The sequence below is a fragment of the Patagioenas fasciata genome, chromosome 3 (genome assembly GCF_037038585.1).
Source record: "Patagioenas fasciata isolate bPatFas1 chromosome 3, bPatFas1.hap1, whole genome shotgun sequence".
Taxonomy (NCBI): Eukaryota; Metazoa; Chordata; class Aves; order Columbiformes; family Columbidae; genus Patagioenas; species Patagioenas fasciata.
In genome coordinates this window covers 97700754-97719189 of record NC_092522.1, presented here as the reverse complement: position 1 = coordinate 97719189, position 18436 = coordinate 97700754, and the positions used below count along the sequence as shown (strand labels likewise).

At 35.6% G+C, this 18436-nt stretch overlaps 1 protein-coding gene across 1 annotated transcript in view; it reads right to left on the bottom strand.

Annotated features, from left to right (window-relative positions):
* Positions 1 to 18436, bottom strand: part of EYS (eyes shut homolog) — an 870143-nt gene that overhangs the window by 213583 nt on the left and 638124 nt on the right. The window contains exon 38 of the mRNA XM_065834576.2: positions 15483 to 15595. Within this exon, the coding sequence (XP_065690648.2) occupies positions 15483 to 15595 (113 nt within the window). The remainder of the gene's footprint in view (positions 1 to 15482; positions 15596 to 18436) is intronic.

Below are 18436 nucleotides of genomic sequence, written 5' to 3'. Positions count from 1 at the left end.
TGGCCAGCAAGTTGGGGATGTTGATTCTGCCCCTCTACTCCGCTCTGGTAAGACCCCACCTTGGCAGTACTGCATCCAGCTCTGGAGACCTCAGTACAGGAAAGGCATGGACCTGTTTAAGAGGATACATCGGAGGACCACCAAGATGAGAAGAGGAATGGAACACCTCTGCTATGAGGACAGGCTGACAGAGTTGGGGTTGTTCGGCCTTGAGAAGAGAAGGCTCTGGGGAGACCTTATTGAGGCCTTTCAGTAATTAAAATGGGCCTATAAGAAAGATGGGGACAGACTTTTTAGCAGGGCCTGTTATGATAGGACAACAGGTAATGATTTTAATCTAGAGAAGAGGAGATTCTGGCTAGATGAGGAAGAAAGTTTTTCCAATAAGGGTGGTGAAACACTGGCGCAGGTTGCCCAGAGAGGTGGTAGATGCTCCATCCCTGGATGGTGCTCCAAGCAACCTGATCTGGTTGAACATGTCCCTGCTCATCGTGGGGGTGGTTTAACTAGATGACTTTTGAAAGTCTCTTCCAAACCTTATCTGCTGCCTGCTACTGTTCAATTTTAATTTTATTTATTGTTTTCCCCTAAAGCAATATCATATTTTAGAGCACTCTGTTGTAAAAGACAATGCTGGTAGTTGCTTTTTGCTCCTTCTCATCTTAGCAGGAAATGAGTGAAAGGGTACACTAAAAACATTTATGTTCTTATTAAAGGGATCTTCCTAACAGAAAGTTGTTAAATGCTGGAGCTTGGAATATTTTTCTTTCATGCAATTGGAAAACTATTTGAATTTTAGCCACAATGTGGTTTTGGAATGAGCATTCTCACTTTACCTGAGAGTGAACGAATAGTGTAACAACGACAATGACAGCAGTACCAAGAACAATCAATAACAGAGTAATTAACATGTTCAATGTTATACGACCTCATGTTCAATCTCTTTTCAATTCCAAATTCTCCAAGGCATCAAAATGACACTCAAAATCACCTTTTCCCTCCTAAATAATTGAAGACATTTCATCTGCCAGTAAAACTCTTTGAACAGCATTCACTTCATCAAACATTATCTGCTCAAGAGTTTGGAAATCCGCATGAGCTGATCACCCTGTAGATGATCTATGTGTAGAGAGAGGCATCTCTAGTTCAGCCTGCTGTAAGAGAGGTGATCACTTTTCTCCATTGACTACAGATGGAACTGAACAAATTAACTCTGACAAGTGAGGACAAATTCCTAGTACTCACTCTGTCATGCTTAAAATCACGCATGTTTTGATTATATAACTGAAAAACATCCCAAATCATTTTTAGCTATGTGAAACATACCTTTACAGCAAAGGACAGAGCTTGCTTTACCCTATTATGGCCTAAAGTGATCTTTCTAAACCTTTAAGTAATCTAAGTTCACAATGAAGAGACCAATATGACTTTAACATTAGTAAGAGAATGTGACTCTGGTTTAGCAATATCTTAAAACACAGGAAGATAGTAACAGGCAGCATCATCAAGACTGCAGCTGAGAAGTTTATTACTAGTGTGAACAATGGCAAGAAAAACATAAGAGTTCACAAACAAGAAATAAGGAGAGGAAACTCCAGTTGCCTTGACAGCAGATTTCCATCTTTTCTTTGAATTTGCAGAACTGTACTCAAAACTGTCTGCACAGGAATCAAGATAAAATGCAGCAGAACAACAATATGCCACTGCACTGCACTAAAATAGTTTATGTTTATGTTAAGACTAGGAATAACTAAGTTTATGTTTATATTCAGACTAGAAATAATTAAGGAGCTGCCTTTCCTTAACCTGGATTACTAACAGAAAAATGCTAAAAATTGATTATTAATACCCTTCCATCTTCTTATCAGCTGAAAGTTGTGACATGGCAAGATCATAGGGAGGCAGAGAACGTATTAAACTAAAAGTATGTTATATTGAAATTATCAGGTGGTTAACTTGTTCCAGGGTAACATTTAAATGAGTTGATATTTTGCATCTATTGATCTCAACAGCTTTTAGTTATCTTAAACACTATGTGAACCCAAACACTATGTCATAGGAGGTTAAAATACCTCCTTATGATTTGGGACTAGGCAATATCAGTTGCCAGAAGGCATTGACCTATCCAACTACAAAACAAGTTTTAAAGCAGGAGAGAAAGAGAAACCTGAGGCAAGACTGGGAGAAAATTCTCAATGACAGAGTGAGTGAATACTTCTCATTGTTACCTTCAAATTGCACTATGTCTTTCTGCCATTCTTTCTTAAGTAACTTTAAATCATGAAGGACATCTATATTGAAAGCATTGATATTGGAGAATTAACAGGGTCATTATCTCAAAGCAGGTAATTTTAAGAATATCTGAACTAAATCAGAATGTTAAAAGACATAATACATTATACTTTTTTTCCTTCTTTCTTACTTTCTTGATTTCCTCGTGAAAAAATTGGACAATTCACTTAGAATTCATAATTCAAAATATATAACTTTGTTATTTAAATGACAAAAATAAAATCCACCATATCAAGTAGATTGTGCTCAGCCATTTCCAAAGGGCTTAGGAGGGCTTAGAAGGTACAAAGATAGATACCTTTTTTAGTAAAACATGTAAGTTTGTTCAAAAACCATGAGTTCCTCTAATTAATATTTTTTTTCAAATTTGATGAAAACGTGACAAAGGCTTATTTATATGGTCATATCCCCAAATTAGAGTACTTAGTTTACTCTGTTTATATTAGAAATGCATTCTGAAGGAAAAACAAGTCTTTACGGTAAATAAAATCAATCTCACTTGCAACTACAATAGAAGCCTCTTGCTATTTAAGAGTTCTGAACTCTAGTCAACTTCTTTCATAGACTTTAACTGAGTCAAGAAAATTTTATATCTTCTGGTTTATGAAATGGATTTTATAATTTGTAAGTACTGGAAGTCAGTTACTGATGTCACACTCGTGTTTATAGTGCCCAGAAACTGAAGAGGTGTAATCACTTCATTTTTATACAAGACTCAATTTTATAACATCAGTGAAATGTATTAGGCAGGTGATTCCAATAAATTACTTGCAATTTTAACACCTCAGAGTTTTATGAGCTGAAATCCTTCTCTTTCCTTGTACACAGATAAATTACTTAAGATTTCTACTGTTACTGTGACCAATCACAGCTTCCTGTAAACTTCAGAGCTTCAAAAGAAATCCTCAAACCCATAATTATTACTTTTTTCTAGAAATTTACTAATTACTTGAGAAAGATGTGATTAGGAACTGAAGGAGAGGGCACAAACCCCAAACTCATCTATATCTTATATGTGTGATTTTGAGCGAATTGTCAAAAATGTCAAACTCCAATTTTGCACAGATGAAACACTGATTTCTATACACTCTGAATATTCTGCATATTACAGAATTTGATCTTCTGAGAGCCAGGCTCTTTTTATAACTATTCACGTTAATGTTTATACATGTATTCTGAATTGCTTATGCTTCTGGTTTCTACTTCTGTGAAAAAAAAATAAAAAAGGATTTTTTATTCTCGCAAATATATCAGATCCAAGGGCTATAATTTCACTTTTAAAGAAGGAAGGAGAAAAAAAGGGAAGGATACAACAGGATTTTATTTTTCTGAATATTTGCTTCAACATAGATCAACAGTGTATTTTTTTAAAACACTATACTAGTGTTTCAAGGCTGCAGGGGGCACTGATGCCCTGTATATCTACAGTACTGCAGAGCAAGAGTCAGACAGGATATGATTAAACAGTCCTGCAGGTTACAGATACAGAAAAAGCACATAAACTATTTATAATCAATTTAAGTTTTGAGAAATTAGGTATCTGTAAAATATTTATATGAATTTTGAAGGAGAATTAATGTTTCTTTTACTGGTAAATATGTTTGTTTTTCTGTTGCAATCAAGTAGTTGTAGGGATAACACTGTTTTCTTAACTTTATAACCAAGGTCCCTTGAAGGATGATATATCTTTCTAGTATTGCATTACTTATTATTACAGCCTTAAGCAAACAGTCCTCATTCCCTGTAGAAAATAAAATTTTGCTTAGCAGCTCCCTGGAGAAGACCTTTTGTTTACGGTTGATAATAGCTCGTTTATATATTAATCAGCCAATACAGACACTATCTGATTCACAGACTCATTGAAGTAAGAATGTATTATATAAGAAACCAAGTAAGAAATAATTGTGTGTGTAAAGAAACAATTACATATTTTATCAGTTTATTCAACATTTTCTATTTTAGGACTTAAGAATGATGGCATCTAAAATGTAGAGATTTCCTGACAATAAGAATGTATGACAATTTATCACTCAGCAACATATGGCAGACATGCAACCATGCCTACACCATCTATTTAACATTCAGTACTGCTTGTTTTTTCTTTAATTCCTTCATGCACATAATTCCTTCCTTCCTTTTTCTTTCTTTTTTTTTTTTTTTTAATGTAACTTACATCACAGTTTCATCTCTTCCGTTTATCTCAAATCTTCATATTTCCTGCAGTTAAAACGGTACTAATCCCAATAGATTATGTCTGTCTGTACAATCCTTTATTTTAACACAGGAACACATAAAGAAGCCACCACTTCAATTGGTAGTTTGTACCAGTTATAATCATTACTGTTACAACTTTTTTGGTTTATTACCATCTCAGATGTTCTGTTTAGAGTTTTCAGACATTGGTTCTTATATGCTGGCCTCTATTGAGCTAAAGAAACCTTCTCCATGTCCTCATTAAACATATGTGCTCTCTTCATATACAATATAATCACCTCAGTCATATTTTAGGAAAGAAAGAAAAGAGACTGATTCCTAAAGTATCACTCTGCATAACTTAAAAAAAAAAATACCAATTTATTTGAGGATTTTTTAACTATACACTTCATCTTTTTTTCTTTTAGGTATTGCTCCAGTGGACACCAGTACACAATAAAATACAATGCAACCAATATCAAGTGGATAGTGCAAACAAAAATGAAGTTGCCTTCCTACTTTCTTACTCAGATGCACAGAAATGACATTTAGCATTTTACTCCGGAAGCTTACACTGAATTGCTTGTCTACATTAACTAAAAATAACTCTTCAGGACATTGTTCTTCCTCTGGGGTTTGGCCCGTCTAAAGAAGAACTTCAAATAATTTTTTTTTTTTTTTTTTTTTTAGTTACTACAGATTTCCCTTTTTCAGGCTCTCTTTTTCTTGTAGTAATTAAATGTGTGATGTTCACTAGAATGAGCACCTTTTGGATATCAACAATATAAAGAAATTTTTAAAAATCTGGTTTAAAATTTGGATTATTTAGTAATTTAGATCTAAAATGGGCAGCTGTTATAAAAAGTGCTCTGCCAAAAAGAAGCTTAAACCATTTTTTAATTGTAAAAAATATTCAAAATATTTTTCAAAAGTGGAATAATATTTGTGATGGATTTTATTTTCTACAAGAAAAACAGGTTTTATGAAGTTGTTGATTGTTTCTCTTTTATCTTTTTTAAACGAGACTTTTATAAACCCACAAATACTTTATAAGTCATGAAGTGCTCTGTTCTACTACTGACACAATGAAGAACACAGAATGGATGCCAGCAGAGAGCTGCCAGACAGAATAGAACTGAACTTTCAAACTTTTCTCTTGACATTCTGGCTGTTAGCAGTTCAAAGCAACTCTCATGATTTCTTATTGCTTCTGTATCAAATTCAAAAGTGAATCTCAAAAATGAAAAAAGTCAAAAAAGAAAGTATTATACTGATTCAGGCTTCCAGTAGGCAAATTATTCCTTTCAGTATGACTCTCATTCTTACTTATTCTGTCTAATATGCCTCTCTCTTCACAATACGGTCTGGTATAGTAACAAGAGAAACTGTATCTCCGTTCCAAGGCACTCTCTGCACACAACTTGGAAGTCATGGAGACCTGTTACAAAGTTTAGTTATTTGTGAGTATGTAACAAAATATTTTTTCTCTATTTCTAGATTTCTGTAATTGGAATGTCAGGAAATGCTGGCACTAAAGCTAAATGTGACTGTCGTAAAATGAGGAAAACATGCAAGATAATTTCTTTTACTATTTGATTGGTTTTAGACAATTCCTTCTGTTATATACTTGGCTTTTCTGAACCAGTGCTCATAATAAATTTAAGACTATATATCTAGGGAAATATTCTGAAAGCAAAATTCTGTCAAAACATCGATGCAGCCAACTGCAAGTTTTAGATGGGCAGAACAAAAACAATATTATTTTTTCTATTTTAAGAGAGTAGAAGAAGAGGGTTTTATTATTCACACACCTGTCTGGCTAGAAGCTCAAGTGATTATTTCAGGAATCTATTGAACCATCCCACTTGATGTCTTGTGTCACTAAGATAACATTTCTTCAGCATTAAGGTAAAGTTTTCAAAAAATATTGCAATGGCTATGATGCATGATGTTATTAATTCTGTGAAAAATATAGGTAATGAATTTTTAGGAATTTTCAAAAATGACTTTAGTTTTTATTTTGTGAATCTGCTCCAGTTTTGTAGGAAATTTGGGATGTTCTCAACCCTTTTTTTTTTTTAAATTCTAGCAATACTCTTCCATTTTCATGTTTCTAATATTATTTTGTTACTATGGGAAGCTGTGATGAAACCTAAAAAAAAAAAAAAAAGGTTACATTTATTCATGAGAAAATGAGTTTTTCTCATAAATCTTAAAAATGTATTTTCTTGATAGAATTCTTTTTCATAGTTTTACATTTCAAAAGCTAATCACATTCAAGTGCAGTTCTTGTTTGGATAACATAATTTCCAGGGAAGTATAAATACTCAAAGTGATTTGGCAGAAGGTGATGAACACTGTTGTTAGCCTAGAGCAACCCAAAATGTGGCAATCCGTAGGGTTCCTGGAACTATGATCTTTGATGTAAAGCAAAACAGGGGTCCACCTCCTTTGCTGGAGCTAAAAATATGCAGCTGAAATCCTACACTTCTCCACCCATCAGTTTACCACATAATCCACAGGTAAGAAAGGCTGAAAAACTGCAAAAATGCTTTTAAGCTATCTTAACAGCCTTCTAATTCTGATCACTCTTAACACTGAAGAAGCTCCAAGTACAGAGAATTCACCATGTTGTCCTCTAGATTCTAACGCCTCCCAAAATTTCTGAACCACCCCATGCTGGTCCACTGAGCTCTGTGACATCCTTAGCTCTTCTGTCTTCTATGTAAGAACTTGTGATGATCTACTGAAAAGTTACCTGATTGGTAATCTCTCTCATTTCTACATTTTAGATATGTGCTGTGGATGGATACAGTGAATTTCTACCCTAGTCACAAGTGTTTACGGGGCTTTAAATCTACCACTCAATGTAAAGAGGCCAAAGTAGCTATAGATTTTTTTGTTGCAATGGAAGTCTTTAACACATTTCTTCTTCCTAAAATATTTACGTAAAAAAATCAGTTCTACACTATGACCGTTCTGCTTAAAGCTTGGCACTTTATTTTACTGATGTATAAAGGGATCAATTTATATGCAATGGTTAAGCATTTAGGTTGAAAGAAGTTTTATTAATTCCATTAATAAAGTTAGTAATCATATAGAGTGAGAATCACCAGTAACTGGAGATATTCAATATTGTATAACCGCACTAAGATAGATACAAAGGTGTGACATGGGTGCAAAATAGCACTTCTCCAGCACTGAAGCTTTTCTTTGGCACATGAAACAAATGTGTTATAAAATAATGAAGTACCATTGAACAGCAGTGGAAAGACAATTTCATTAAAATAATTACGAGTCTCATTCACAATAAAGTTTCCTTTTGGTGCAACTGTGTCATAGTGTTTTCCAAAATATTTAACTGAGATATTATTTTCAGCAACACACTGCCTCAGACTTATGCATTGGAATGCATACATTAACATATATACTTGCAAATGACTCCTTGTTAAAAACAGAAGGAAAAAAGTGCGTGGCATCCATTAAGTTTTATCTTATTAGTTTCCATGTGGGTACCTGGCAATTCCAGCAGGAATCAAGATCTCAGAACAATTTTTTATTACAGACAGACTAACAGACAGTGACTGCCACTGAATTCTGTTGACAGAATTAAGAAACAATCCTCTGTGCATAAAGTTAAAGAGGGGGAAGGTCGGTCAAGATAAAAATCACAAAAAATTATTAATAATCCTCCAGAAATAGAGAGTTGCTCCAAGAAAGGTTGGTGATAGTATTGTGATGTGCTGATGAGAGGCAACCTTTTCCAGAAATAGGGACAAAATGTAATATTTATCTGCATTTATGCATCCTCTAAATATATTTGACTCATGGATTTGTCTAATAGCCATGACAAACAATTTCCACAGAATGCTTCAAAGGACTGAGCTAAAGGTTTACATAACAATTTACAGTGATTTTGAGGATTTATAACTGTAGGAAAGATTAGATCTGTCACTTCTTCTTTTTTTTTTTTTTCATTTTTCAACAATGAAGTCTGTATGTCTGAAAAATCATCATCTGAACTGGAATGCCAAAGGAGGAAGAAAAGGTACCAAAAAAACCACCCAGAATTCATGTACTCAGAACACGAAGGAAACTGCACAGGAGAGCAAAACTCACAAAGCAAAAGAAAACATTGAAAACCAAACAAATGTTGTAAAAGATGAGGGAAATCAAGAAGGATAAATCAAGCAAAGAAGATGAAAGTGCATAAAAACAACTCAGGCACTGGAAAAAGATGAAAAGGCAATTAGAAACAAAATGAAAAGGTTATCAACCAGCAAAAGCAATAGATGAGAGAGGAAAAAAGTAACAAAATAAATGCATAAAGAAGAATGAATGCTTGTTATCACTCTCTGTTAAAATTGCAAAAAATTGTTATTAACTTAATATCAAGCATCATATATGTGATGAATACAAATGTATTATATTTCTGCAGCTTTATCTTGTTCTGTACTTCAGAGACATTTAGCTCAATCTCTATGTTAATCACAGAAAATGTGTTAAATAAATAAAGCTTTGTTAATTTTCTTCTACATATTCTTATTTTTGCTTTTTCAGAATTAAGCACATAATTCTAAAGTGTTATTGAAAAAAATATTAACATACCTACCTATGCTGAGATGTAAGAATATAATTTAAAGTCTGAATAATCTCTCATGTATAACAGAAGCTCAATGCTTCTCGAAGGATCTTGCATTTATTCATAAACTAAGATGTAAGTAGACAGAAAAGCTTAAGTTTGGAACTCTGGAATTTCCCCTTGAGGTGTAAGTCAGCTTGTACATTTCATTGAATTCAAATTTTTCAGCTCAGGTGCATTCATATGAAAGAACTCTTTAACCTTACCTGAGTCTTGTATGGGTTCTTACAATGAACCTAACACACAGTACTCACCACCGTAAGCACTTTTCCCTTCCAGGTATGGAATGGTAACTATTTGGCTTTCACAACTAGCTGAAAAATAACTTTAATCAGACCCAACCTCCCACCTTCCAAAGTATGCAGTTCATTCCAAAGACAGAAATCAAATACCTCAGATGCTCTGAGTTGTGATGTTTTATCATATTCTGAAAAAGCATGAAGTTCCATAAAGGAAGAGACATGCTGAGAAACTGCACAGGAGACTGAGTATCAAAAAACTGTTACGGGTCTGTTGGGATGTTTGTAAAAATATCACAGAAAACTACAGAATGGAAAGGGGAGTACTCACATATAAGGAAGGGAATTTAGAGCTTGTTGGAAAGTGCATAAGTGAGGGGAAAGAGGAACTGATGGCTTACTGAAAACATGTAGAGATCTCCAAAATGTATTGCATGGCTCCTGAGAAAATTGCCGTGCATTAGGAAACCCATCAGTCCTCTTGATGGAATGGAACCTGGGTAAAGCACGGTCAAGAGCTTCTTTCCTAAATGCAAATAGCAATCAGTGTCTTTGCTGAAATGAAGCTCAGATTCAGCCTGGAAAAAAACATCTTAAGATAAATTAACAGCAAAACAAAGTCTTTGAAAAAATCAGCCAAAAATCCAATGGGAAGTAATGAAGAACTCAGCTTATTGGCTCCTATTTGTGAGTGCAAATCAGCCTTTTACATTTGCATTCATCAGTAAGATTCCTCTTAGGAAAACAGCAAACAGTATTTTTCTGTTTCCCAAAAAGGAATTTTTTAAAAAAGAAAGAATCACGTCTTGGATAGATATACATATGTGTATATATGTATGTGTGTGTGTGTATATATATATGTGTATATATATATATATATGTATTTGTGCTTGTTTGACTGAAAATGAGTTAATTTTCTTCATGCAGTTGGAAACCTTTCGTTTTCATAGCTAGCAAGGTCATTATTTGGACTTAGTCTGAAAACAAGAAGATATCACCCTGGGGCAGAGTTAATGTTTTTAATTGCTCTGGTCTGAGAGCCAAGGACATTCTGAGCACTCTGCCCACAGGTGTGAGGCATCAATGAAGAGGGGCATGGATGAAGCAGAGCTTGACTGACATCCAGACTGATCAATAAGAGTATTCCATCAGCATCATTCTTCATATTTAAGGAGAGTTGAGATCTTCTGGTTTCTCTCTTGCTTCTTGGTTTTCTTCGCTCTCTTTGTCAGAGCAGGGGGAGTTCTGTTTGGGACGTATAGTTCGGCCTTTTGCCATTTGCAGAGGCCTCTGGGCATTTCTGTCTTTTTTTTTTTTTGTCCTATTTTCTCTCTTTGGGATCAGCTGTTCGGGACCAAGTTCTGTTTCCTGGGACTGGCTGCTCAGTGTGAGCAGAGTTTGTGAGGAATTGCATTGAGTACCTTTTATTTTATATTCTATTTTTATTTTATGTATGTTTACCAGTAGTGTATTAGCATTTCATTATTTTATTAAACTGTCTTTATCTCAACCCAAGTTTCTCCCTTCCCCTTCAATTCACTCCCCTATTTGAAGGGAGTAGGGAAGAGGCAAGTGAGCAGCTACCGTGGTTGTATTGTTAGCTTGGGTTAAACCAAGACAATTTTATTTATGTGCATGTGTTTGGAATGTTTGAATGTACTCCATGCAGTAAACTCAGGAATATAAAGCAGTCTTAGCTCTCAGACATTAAAACAGAAGTCGGCTGCCTAAACACTAGCTTTTAATACTAGGACTAAAAGCTTCATTTGTATCTGTCATCTGTACTCTATCCGAAAGTGATAGTAATTTTTCCTGCAAATCTATTCCAGTAACATTTTCTGAAACATTTACAGAAGCTCTCTATTGCATTAACACATCACAAGTGTCTTACTTGCTTCAGAAGAAGGAAAAAATAAAAAATATTTCATTTCTTAAAAGATCTCATCAGAGATCCGTTCTGCTACTGTTGGCCATCATATAATCTTGTTCAAAATTGCCTATATATTCATAGCTCTGAGACAGGAAGAGTTTAAACAATCTTAACATAAACTTTGACAAGATTTAGATAAGTATATAGCCTAGTGTAATTCTAGAAAGCTACCTATTGGATGCTGACCTTTACTAATTGATACAATTCCATTATAACCTTTCCTGGAAGCAAAAGCTGCATAGCTCAGAGGATTTTTACAGCTGCAAATCCACTCTCAGAGACTCATGCTTAAATTCATTCTCCTTCCCATTACATTATTCTGCCATGTCCTATTCCACTTCGGTTACATTTTATGGAAGGAAGCTCTGATGAGCTCTCAGTGCAATACTCAGTATCATGAGTTGCAGCGTATCTATGAACGCCAGGATTAAACAGTGGTGTATGTGATTAGCAGAAGATCTGGGCCATGACCTTAGAGATTAGCTGAGTTAAAGCGTCATGCTTGAAACCTCAGTGCTTCTGAGCATGCACAGAAATCCTGCATCTTTCAGAACGATCAGGGTTTTAATGTCTTAAATCTTATCCAATGGTCCATTGCTGCCTTTACCAACCATCCCCTTGAATTTAAGTAGAATTTAGTACCTGCTTTCAAAATTACACAAAAGGCAATTTCCATGTTGCCCCCACCTCCCATTTTCTTCTACCAAGTTAGAATAATTCTACCTCCTTTACAGTGTATGATATTTGCATTACAAAATATGAATACTAAAGGAACGAACAGCATTCTTGTACTATATATTTAGGGTGTTTTAGACAACAGATAGTCAGGTATGTGTGCCTGTGTAATTAACGTTATGGCTTCATTTTTTACATTTCTTAATTCTCAAGAATTTTTAAACAGTAACCTAAATTGCACTGATGTCCGAGATAAGCAATGTGGAGTATATAATATCCTATGAAAGGTGCTGACTTGTCCTGAAGTAGGGATGACAATAGTTTTGAAAATGTTAATGAACTGTGTGTAAAATTTGTTTTTGACAGCTCTCTATATTCCTTGCACATATTAGCTCATACTTTTGGTATTTTAAAATTCAAATAGACCCAGTTAAAAATGGCAGAGCACATTTGAGTAAATTCCAAACCTTTTAAAAATTCATCACCTTAAAGTTTACTCACAAGCCCATACACTTTAAGAAGTTTCTGTGTGCCTCCCCTTGGCTGACCTTCAATGCCACAATAATGAAGTAATCCATACTGCTAGGGCACAAGGAAATAAAAACCCTGGCAGGGTAACTGAATGTCACTAGGTGTGAAGGAGTTTCGTTAGAAGGAGATATGTTGTTGAATTAGTCAGGCCCAAAGGAATCTCAAGGCCACTTCGAGAAGCTGAGAACAGAATCTGCTGTGAGAAAGAGGGGCGTTTCTTCATTAACAGGGCCTCAGCATGGCGTGAGTCGTCGGACCTATCATCGGTGGGGCTCCAGCGTGTGGACTGCCCATGATACTCATTTAGCGAATCCATGCTTGGAGCGTGGATTCGTGATTAGAGAATAGTTGCGTATATAAGGAGACTTGTTTCTGTAATAAATGGCTTTTGCGTGATTCACATTGAATCGGAGTGCTGAGTCCTTTATTGTTCCAACAACTAGGGTATGGCTAAATATGCAAAAGCAGGATCATTCAAAAGGATCAAAAATGTAAAACGAGGTGACAATAGGTAGAAGGCCAATTAAGGAAAAATTACAACAGCAAGAACAGAAATACTTTGTGCCACTGAATTATAAATACAAGGGTGTTCTTACAGGAAGAAACTGGATTGCTTTGTCAAGCATGTTGTAGAGTGCTCTCTTACTGTCAGGCAGCTCCATATGTAGCAATATTACATCAATAGAACCATATGAATTCTGCAAACCCAACGTAAATACACCAGGCTTTCTAGAATTCTGCAGTTACTCGGATTTGCAGCATATATAATCCATTATTGCCCTATTTAAGTACTTTCTTCAAGCACTTTCTCTTCTGAAAACAAATGTCTCTTCCAAGAATCCTGTCTTGCAAAAAAACCAGAGTGGCAGCTGGGCTTCCTAGACACTTTTTGGAAAGCAGAAATTTTATGTGAGGATTGATGATGGTCAGAATGAATGTGGGTTATACCTCAAGTGATTAACAAAGGATGATGCAAGCTGCCATGTGTGGGCCGGTATGAAATTCATGTGTCACAGGGCAGGGAATGAGTAAGGAGCACTCTTGCCAGGCTTCCCCGCAGTTCACTCCTACGGAACAACAATGCCACAAGTGAAATTCAGACTAATTTCAGTTGTGTTTTCCAGCTTTTCACAGACAGGAATAGCTGTGATTTGAACAGCATGGAGCCAGCTCTGTGTGGACTGCATAGGGCTGGACACTGTTAAGCTCATCTGCAGCATTCTGGAACAAGCAGGGGGAAAGGAACACATATTGTCCAGGATAAAATATTGAGGAGGCCCAATATCACTGAGCTCTGAATCAAATGAGCAATCTTTAATATCTATACTGTACCATATCAGCCATATTTGTATGTTAATTAACTAATTATGAAGGGAAATATCAGGATCAGTACAAAATGCAATAAATCTTGGCATATAATGCCATAGATGATAGTGTAATAGATGATTTTAAATTAAACACTTTATAAAATGAACAAAGGTGAATTTTCCTATCTTCATCCCTTTCTACATTATACAGAGAGACTGGACAAAGCAGATCTCCTTCATCTTCTGGGTCTTGAAGGCTCTTGGTTCTTAAATGAATGATTATATAAACTATTCAATAGGAAAAAACTGAATAAAGAATGCTGTCAAAAAAAGCCCAAGGATGTAGACACCTGAGAGAAAGTATTATTTTGGAGAATGAAAGAAAACATGAAAGATGATAACAAGTCCTGATTTTAAAGTTATACCTCTTTAATCTAATATAAAAACCAGAGCTACGCCTTGCACCAGGATTTGGGACGCCAAAGCTCTAACGCCTGTGCAAAATGGAGACCAATTTCCTAATGTAGTAAGCACAGGACACACTTGAGATGGTTTATATATATATATATTTTTTTTTTTTTCCCAAATGATTATCTAATTTCTAATTATAAATAGCCCTTGAAGTCAATATTTGTTTTTCCTAAATTAATACCTGAATTAAAGGTCTGAAGTAGCTTCCTTGCTTGCTTCCATCTCCATGAATTTCTATTCATCACAGAAGCATAGTTCCAAAGACAAGAGTGTGTGCCCACGTTTTGGAGGAGCCACAGTTCTAGCTCGGAAAAAAACTGTGTAGAAAGGCAAGAGAGGAACCAACACTTCTTTCTAGTTGAGGTTTGCCACAAAAGAGGCCAAGGTTCTGTATTTTGTATAGGATTCACACTCACAAAAATTAAAGTAAAATGTAAAGTAAAAGTAAATATAAAGTAAAATAAAAAATCAAAGTAAATTAAAAACTAAAGCCACATGTAAAAAGGCTCATGCAAAATTCTCCAGGGAAATAGGACATATGTCTTGTGAGTAAAATCATACTCTGTTCCGGAATACTTCATGATCTACAAATGCAATTCACCTCTACTTTCTGTTGTTTTCCACTTATCCTTGTTCAAACTTCTATATGCCAGAATAGAATCCTGATCTGCACCCTTGTCTCTCTATAGCCTTTTATTTCAGCCAATGCATGGTCAACAGGAATGTAAATATGCAAAAAATGAAACCAAGTAGAGTTTTTTATGTATTCAGAAACAATGCTTTCCAGCATTTTTCAGTCTCATGTATATTAAGCGTAGCAGCAAATCATCAGTATTTGTTACAAGATTAATGGAAATCCCCAAACCATGAGCAGAAACACAATCAGCACATCACCCTGCTTCCCACTCCTACATTTTGTTGCAGATTATCTTGCTTACTTCACTGTGTTTCAGCATTCATGGGTTGAAAACTCACTCTTAATAAACTGTCAAACTTAATTGAACTACTACGCAAAAAGCATCTTACATAAAGGAAAGGCTTCAGAAGCAGAAAAGAAAACACAATATCCATCTATGTAATATTCTTTTTTTTTTCTGCAACCATTGCAGAAATTGTCTAAAATGGTCACCTTATATAAGGAAGAAAGCAAAATCATCACAACCAGTTTCTTCAGATTTGAAAAGGCAGAGAGGGTAGTTTACCTGCAATTGTCAACATTATTTCTTCCCACAGCATTGGAGAAGTTGAAAGGTCCCACATTATTGATTTCTACAACTTGTATACAGCCAGTGAAATTGTAGACAGGTCCAGGTACCTACAAAGGAGAAAATGCACATGGTTGTTTTGCTTGTTGTTGTGATCGGTTTTAAAAATCATGAAGTTTCTGCAGAAGATTTGTAACATAATTTAACCCTACTCCTGAAGAACCCTCCTGGTCTCAATTTTTTTTCTAATGAAATTCTATTTAAAAAAAAAAAGTGAAAAGGAATTACAGCAAGATAAGTCATACTGACTTTTGGACATACAGACAGCACCACAGGTATAGTGAGACACCAGCAAAAAGTGGACTTCTTGACCTTTAATCAGGTAATTTCTATAGATGAACAGAGGTAATGGGAAATGGCAAACAAGGAAACCTTGAAAAGTCTGCTTTTAAGTTTACTACTTTCCTACATAGTACAGTTAATCATGTTTCAAAGATGCCTAAAGACACGCTAAAAATGCAAATCACAGTAGGGGCACTCAAAAAACAGAACAATAAATTGTTATGCATATCCTGCCATCTAAACAAATATACTGACACAATATGTTGAGAGGTGTTATAATATATAAACAACCCAAAATGTTGCGAGTCTTTTATAAACTGGACCACTGGACTGGGACAGGGTTCTGGTCACACCACATCATGTGTACCCATCCTTGCAGCCACACAACAGGTAAGAATCCATGGTTTATGTAATAAATATAATAACTTGCATGCTGAAATGGGAAAAAAAGTACTGCTAGGACTTTCCCAGAAGATGAAAATCATTGACAATTTTGAATGGTGCCTTGGGAGACTACTCAGGAAGAACGCACAGTAACATTGGAAAAGGGTATGACATGAGGCACTAAATGGATGCTGGTCATAACCCATAGAAGGAGAAGCAAGTGTTGGCTTAGTGTTTAACACTGCAGTGGACCCGTTCCCAACACTGATCATGAAATCAGGTTTAGATACAAAAAAAAGTCATTGAGGTTGTCATTTCATACAGGCATACTACATAAAAACAAAGGGACTTTAAAAAATGACATTCAAAGGAATATCTCAAAGGGTAAAGCACCTGCAGATGAATACTTGAAATGAGGGATCAGAGGTTCTCATAAAATGTAAATAAAATACTAGGAAAAAAAAGGCTTTAGAGACTGCTGAAAACTGGAATGTTTAAATAGGAAGGTACAAAATACTTCTAATGGCCAAAAGACACCCTTTAAATGTTGAAGTCATGTCCAAATGATTGAAAATATGAAGTTATATAAATGTTGTTGGTAAAAATCCCATAAAGCAGGGGAGGTAAAGAAAAATAAAGATCTTGAGGAACAATTTGCTAAAAGCGTAATGGTGAGCAGTAAGTGCTTTTTAAAATCCAACAGGAGCAGTAAGCCTGTCAGAAAGTCTGTAGGGCCAACAGACCGTCAAGTATAAAAGGTTCAAAGACATAAGACTCTAGCAGGAAATGTAAATGAACTCCCCAAAATTTAATGTAGAGGAGCTCTAGGGGGTTTCTGTGCCAGAACCCCTTCTTAGTAGGTGTACATCAGAGATCTCAAACTAGAAAAGTTTAAAATAAGTGGACAAAGCAAACAATAGGAAAAAACAACAAGAAAAAACCCACGAACAAACAAACAAAAACAAAACAAAAACCCAAACAGTGTTTTACCCAGAAGTCCTAAAGGAAATTACTGTAGCCATCTACTTAAAATGATACCCAAACCACAGGAATGGTTTTAGGGATTTTTTGGTTTTGTTTGTTTGTTTTGGGTTTTGATTGGTTTGGGGTTTTTTATTGCCTTTATGATTCAAGAAAAGGGGACAAGACTAGGGTATACAAGTGCACACCTCAAACTGTGGATCATTAAGTCGCAGTTCCATCCCAGACAAACCACTTAGAACTACATTAAAGAAAAGAATTAACAGATACATAGATGAACATAATGTACTGGAGAATAGTTGAGATGGTTTCTGAAAACGAAAATTGTAACTCTCAGGAGGAACGCTGATTACGTGAATAAGGATTTCTTGGCACATAGCGTTTGATTTCCAAAAGGCTTTTAATGTGTTTTTGTGTTAAAAGATTCTGAAGTAACTCGGTCACCCTGGGATAACAAGGAAGGGCTTCAATAAATGACGAGAACAGTTAGAATAGAAGCAGAAAAACTGGGAATTAATAGTGAGCTTGCTCAATATGGAGAGGCCCTAGAAATCCCCTTAGGGTCTATGCCCTTCAGTGGCTCATTCTTTCCTGTGTTACTCAGGGTAGCAAACCAAAATTCTGAGGAGTTCATAATATGCAAAAATTTAACAGTATGTAAAAACTATAAAGTATATAAGGATGATGATATATATGAGAGTTCCTGAACAGAGAGTGTCAAGGAGAGTTAGAACAGAATGGTGCACAGATGAAGAAAGCTTTCACAGTTTCTCACAATACAGGATCTAAAGGACATGATATTACATAAAAGGGTGCAAAGATGAAAGCAAGCTAAAGGGCATATTTTTCACACAACTTGAAATTAAGCTGTGGAACTCTGCTTTAGGATGATTTTTGCCATCACCTACTACAAGACAGCTGAGAGCCACCTTCAAGCTTTAAGAAATCACCCTGTTCCTCTCAGGACTTCCCCAGGCTGGGGCGGCCATAAGCTGCTCCCAGCTCCCTTGGGAAAGGAGAGGTCTCTCCCTCCCAGCAGAGAGATTTGCGGCTCAAGGGCGACTCGGCTGGAGCAAGGTGAAGTCCTTTGCTCCACACTGTTCAGCTGCACTGAAAAGTAACACACTGAGCAATGCCATGCACAGTAAACAAAATGAACCAGCCTTCCAACCCATGGGAAGGGCTTAAAGCAAATAATGAAAGTTCATTGTTTATTTCTTCAGCAGCAAAGGCTTAAGGGAAGT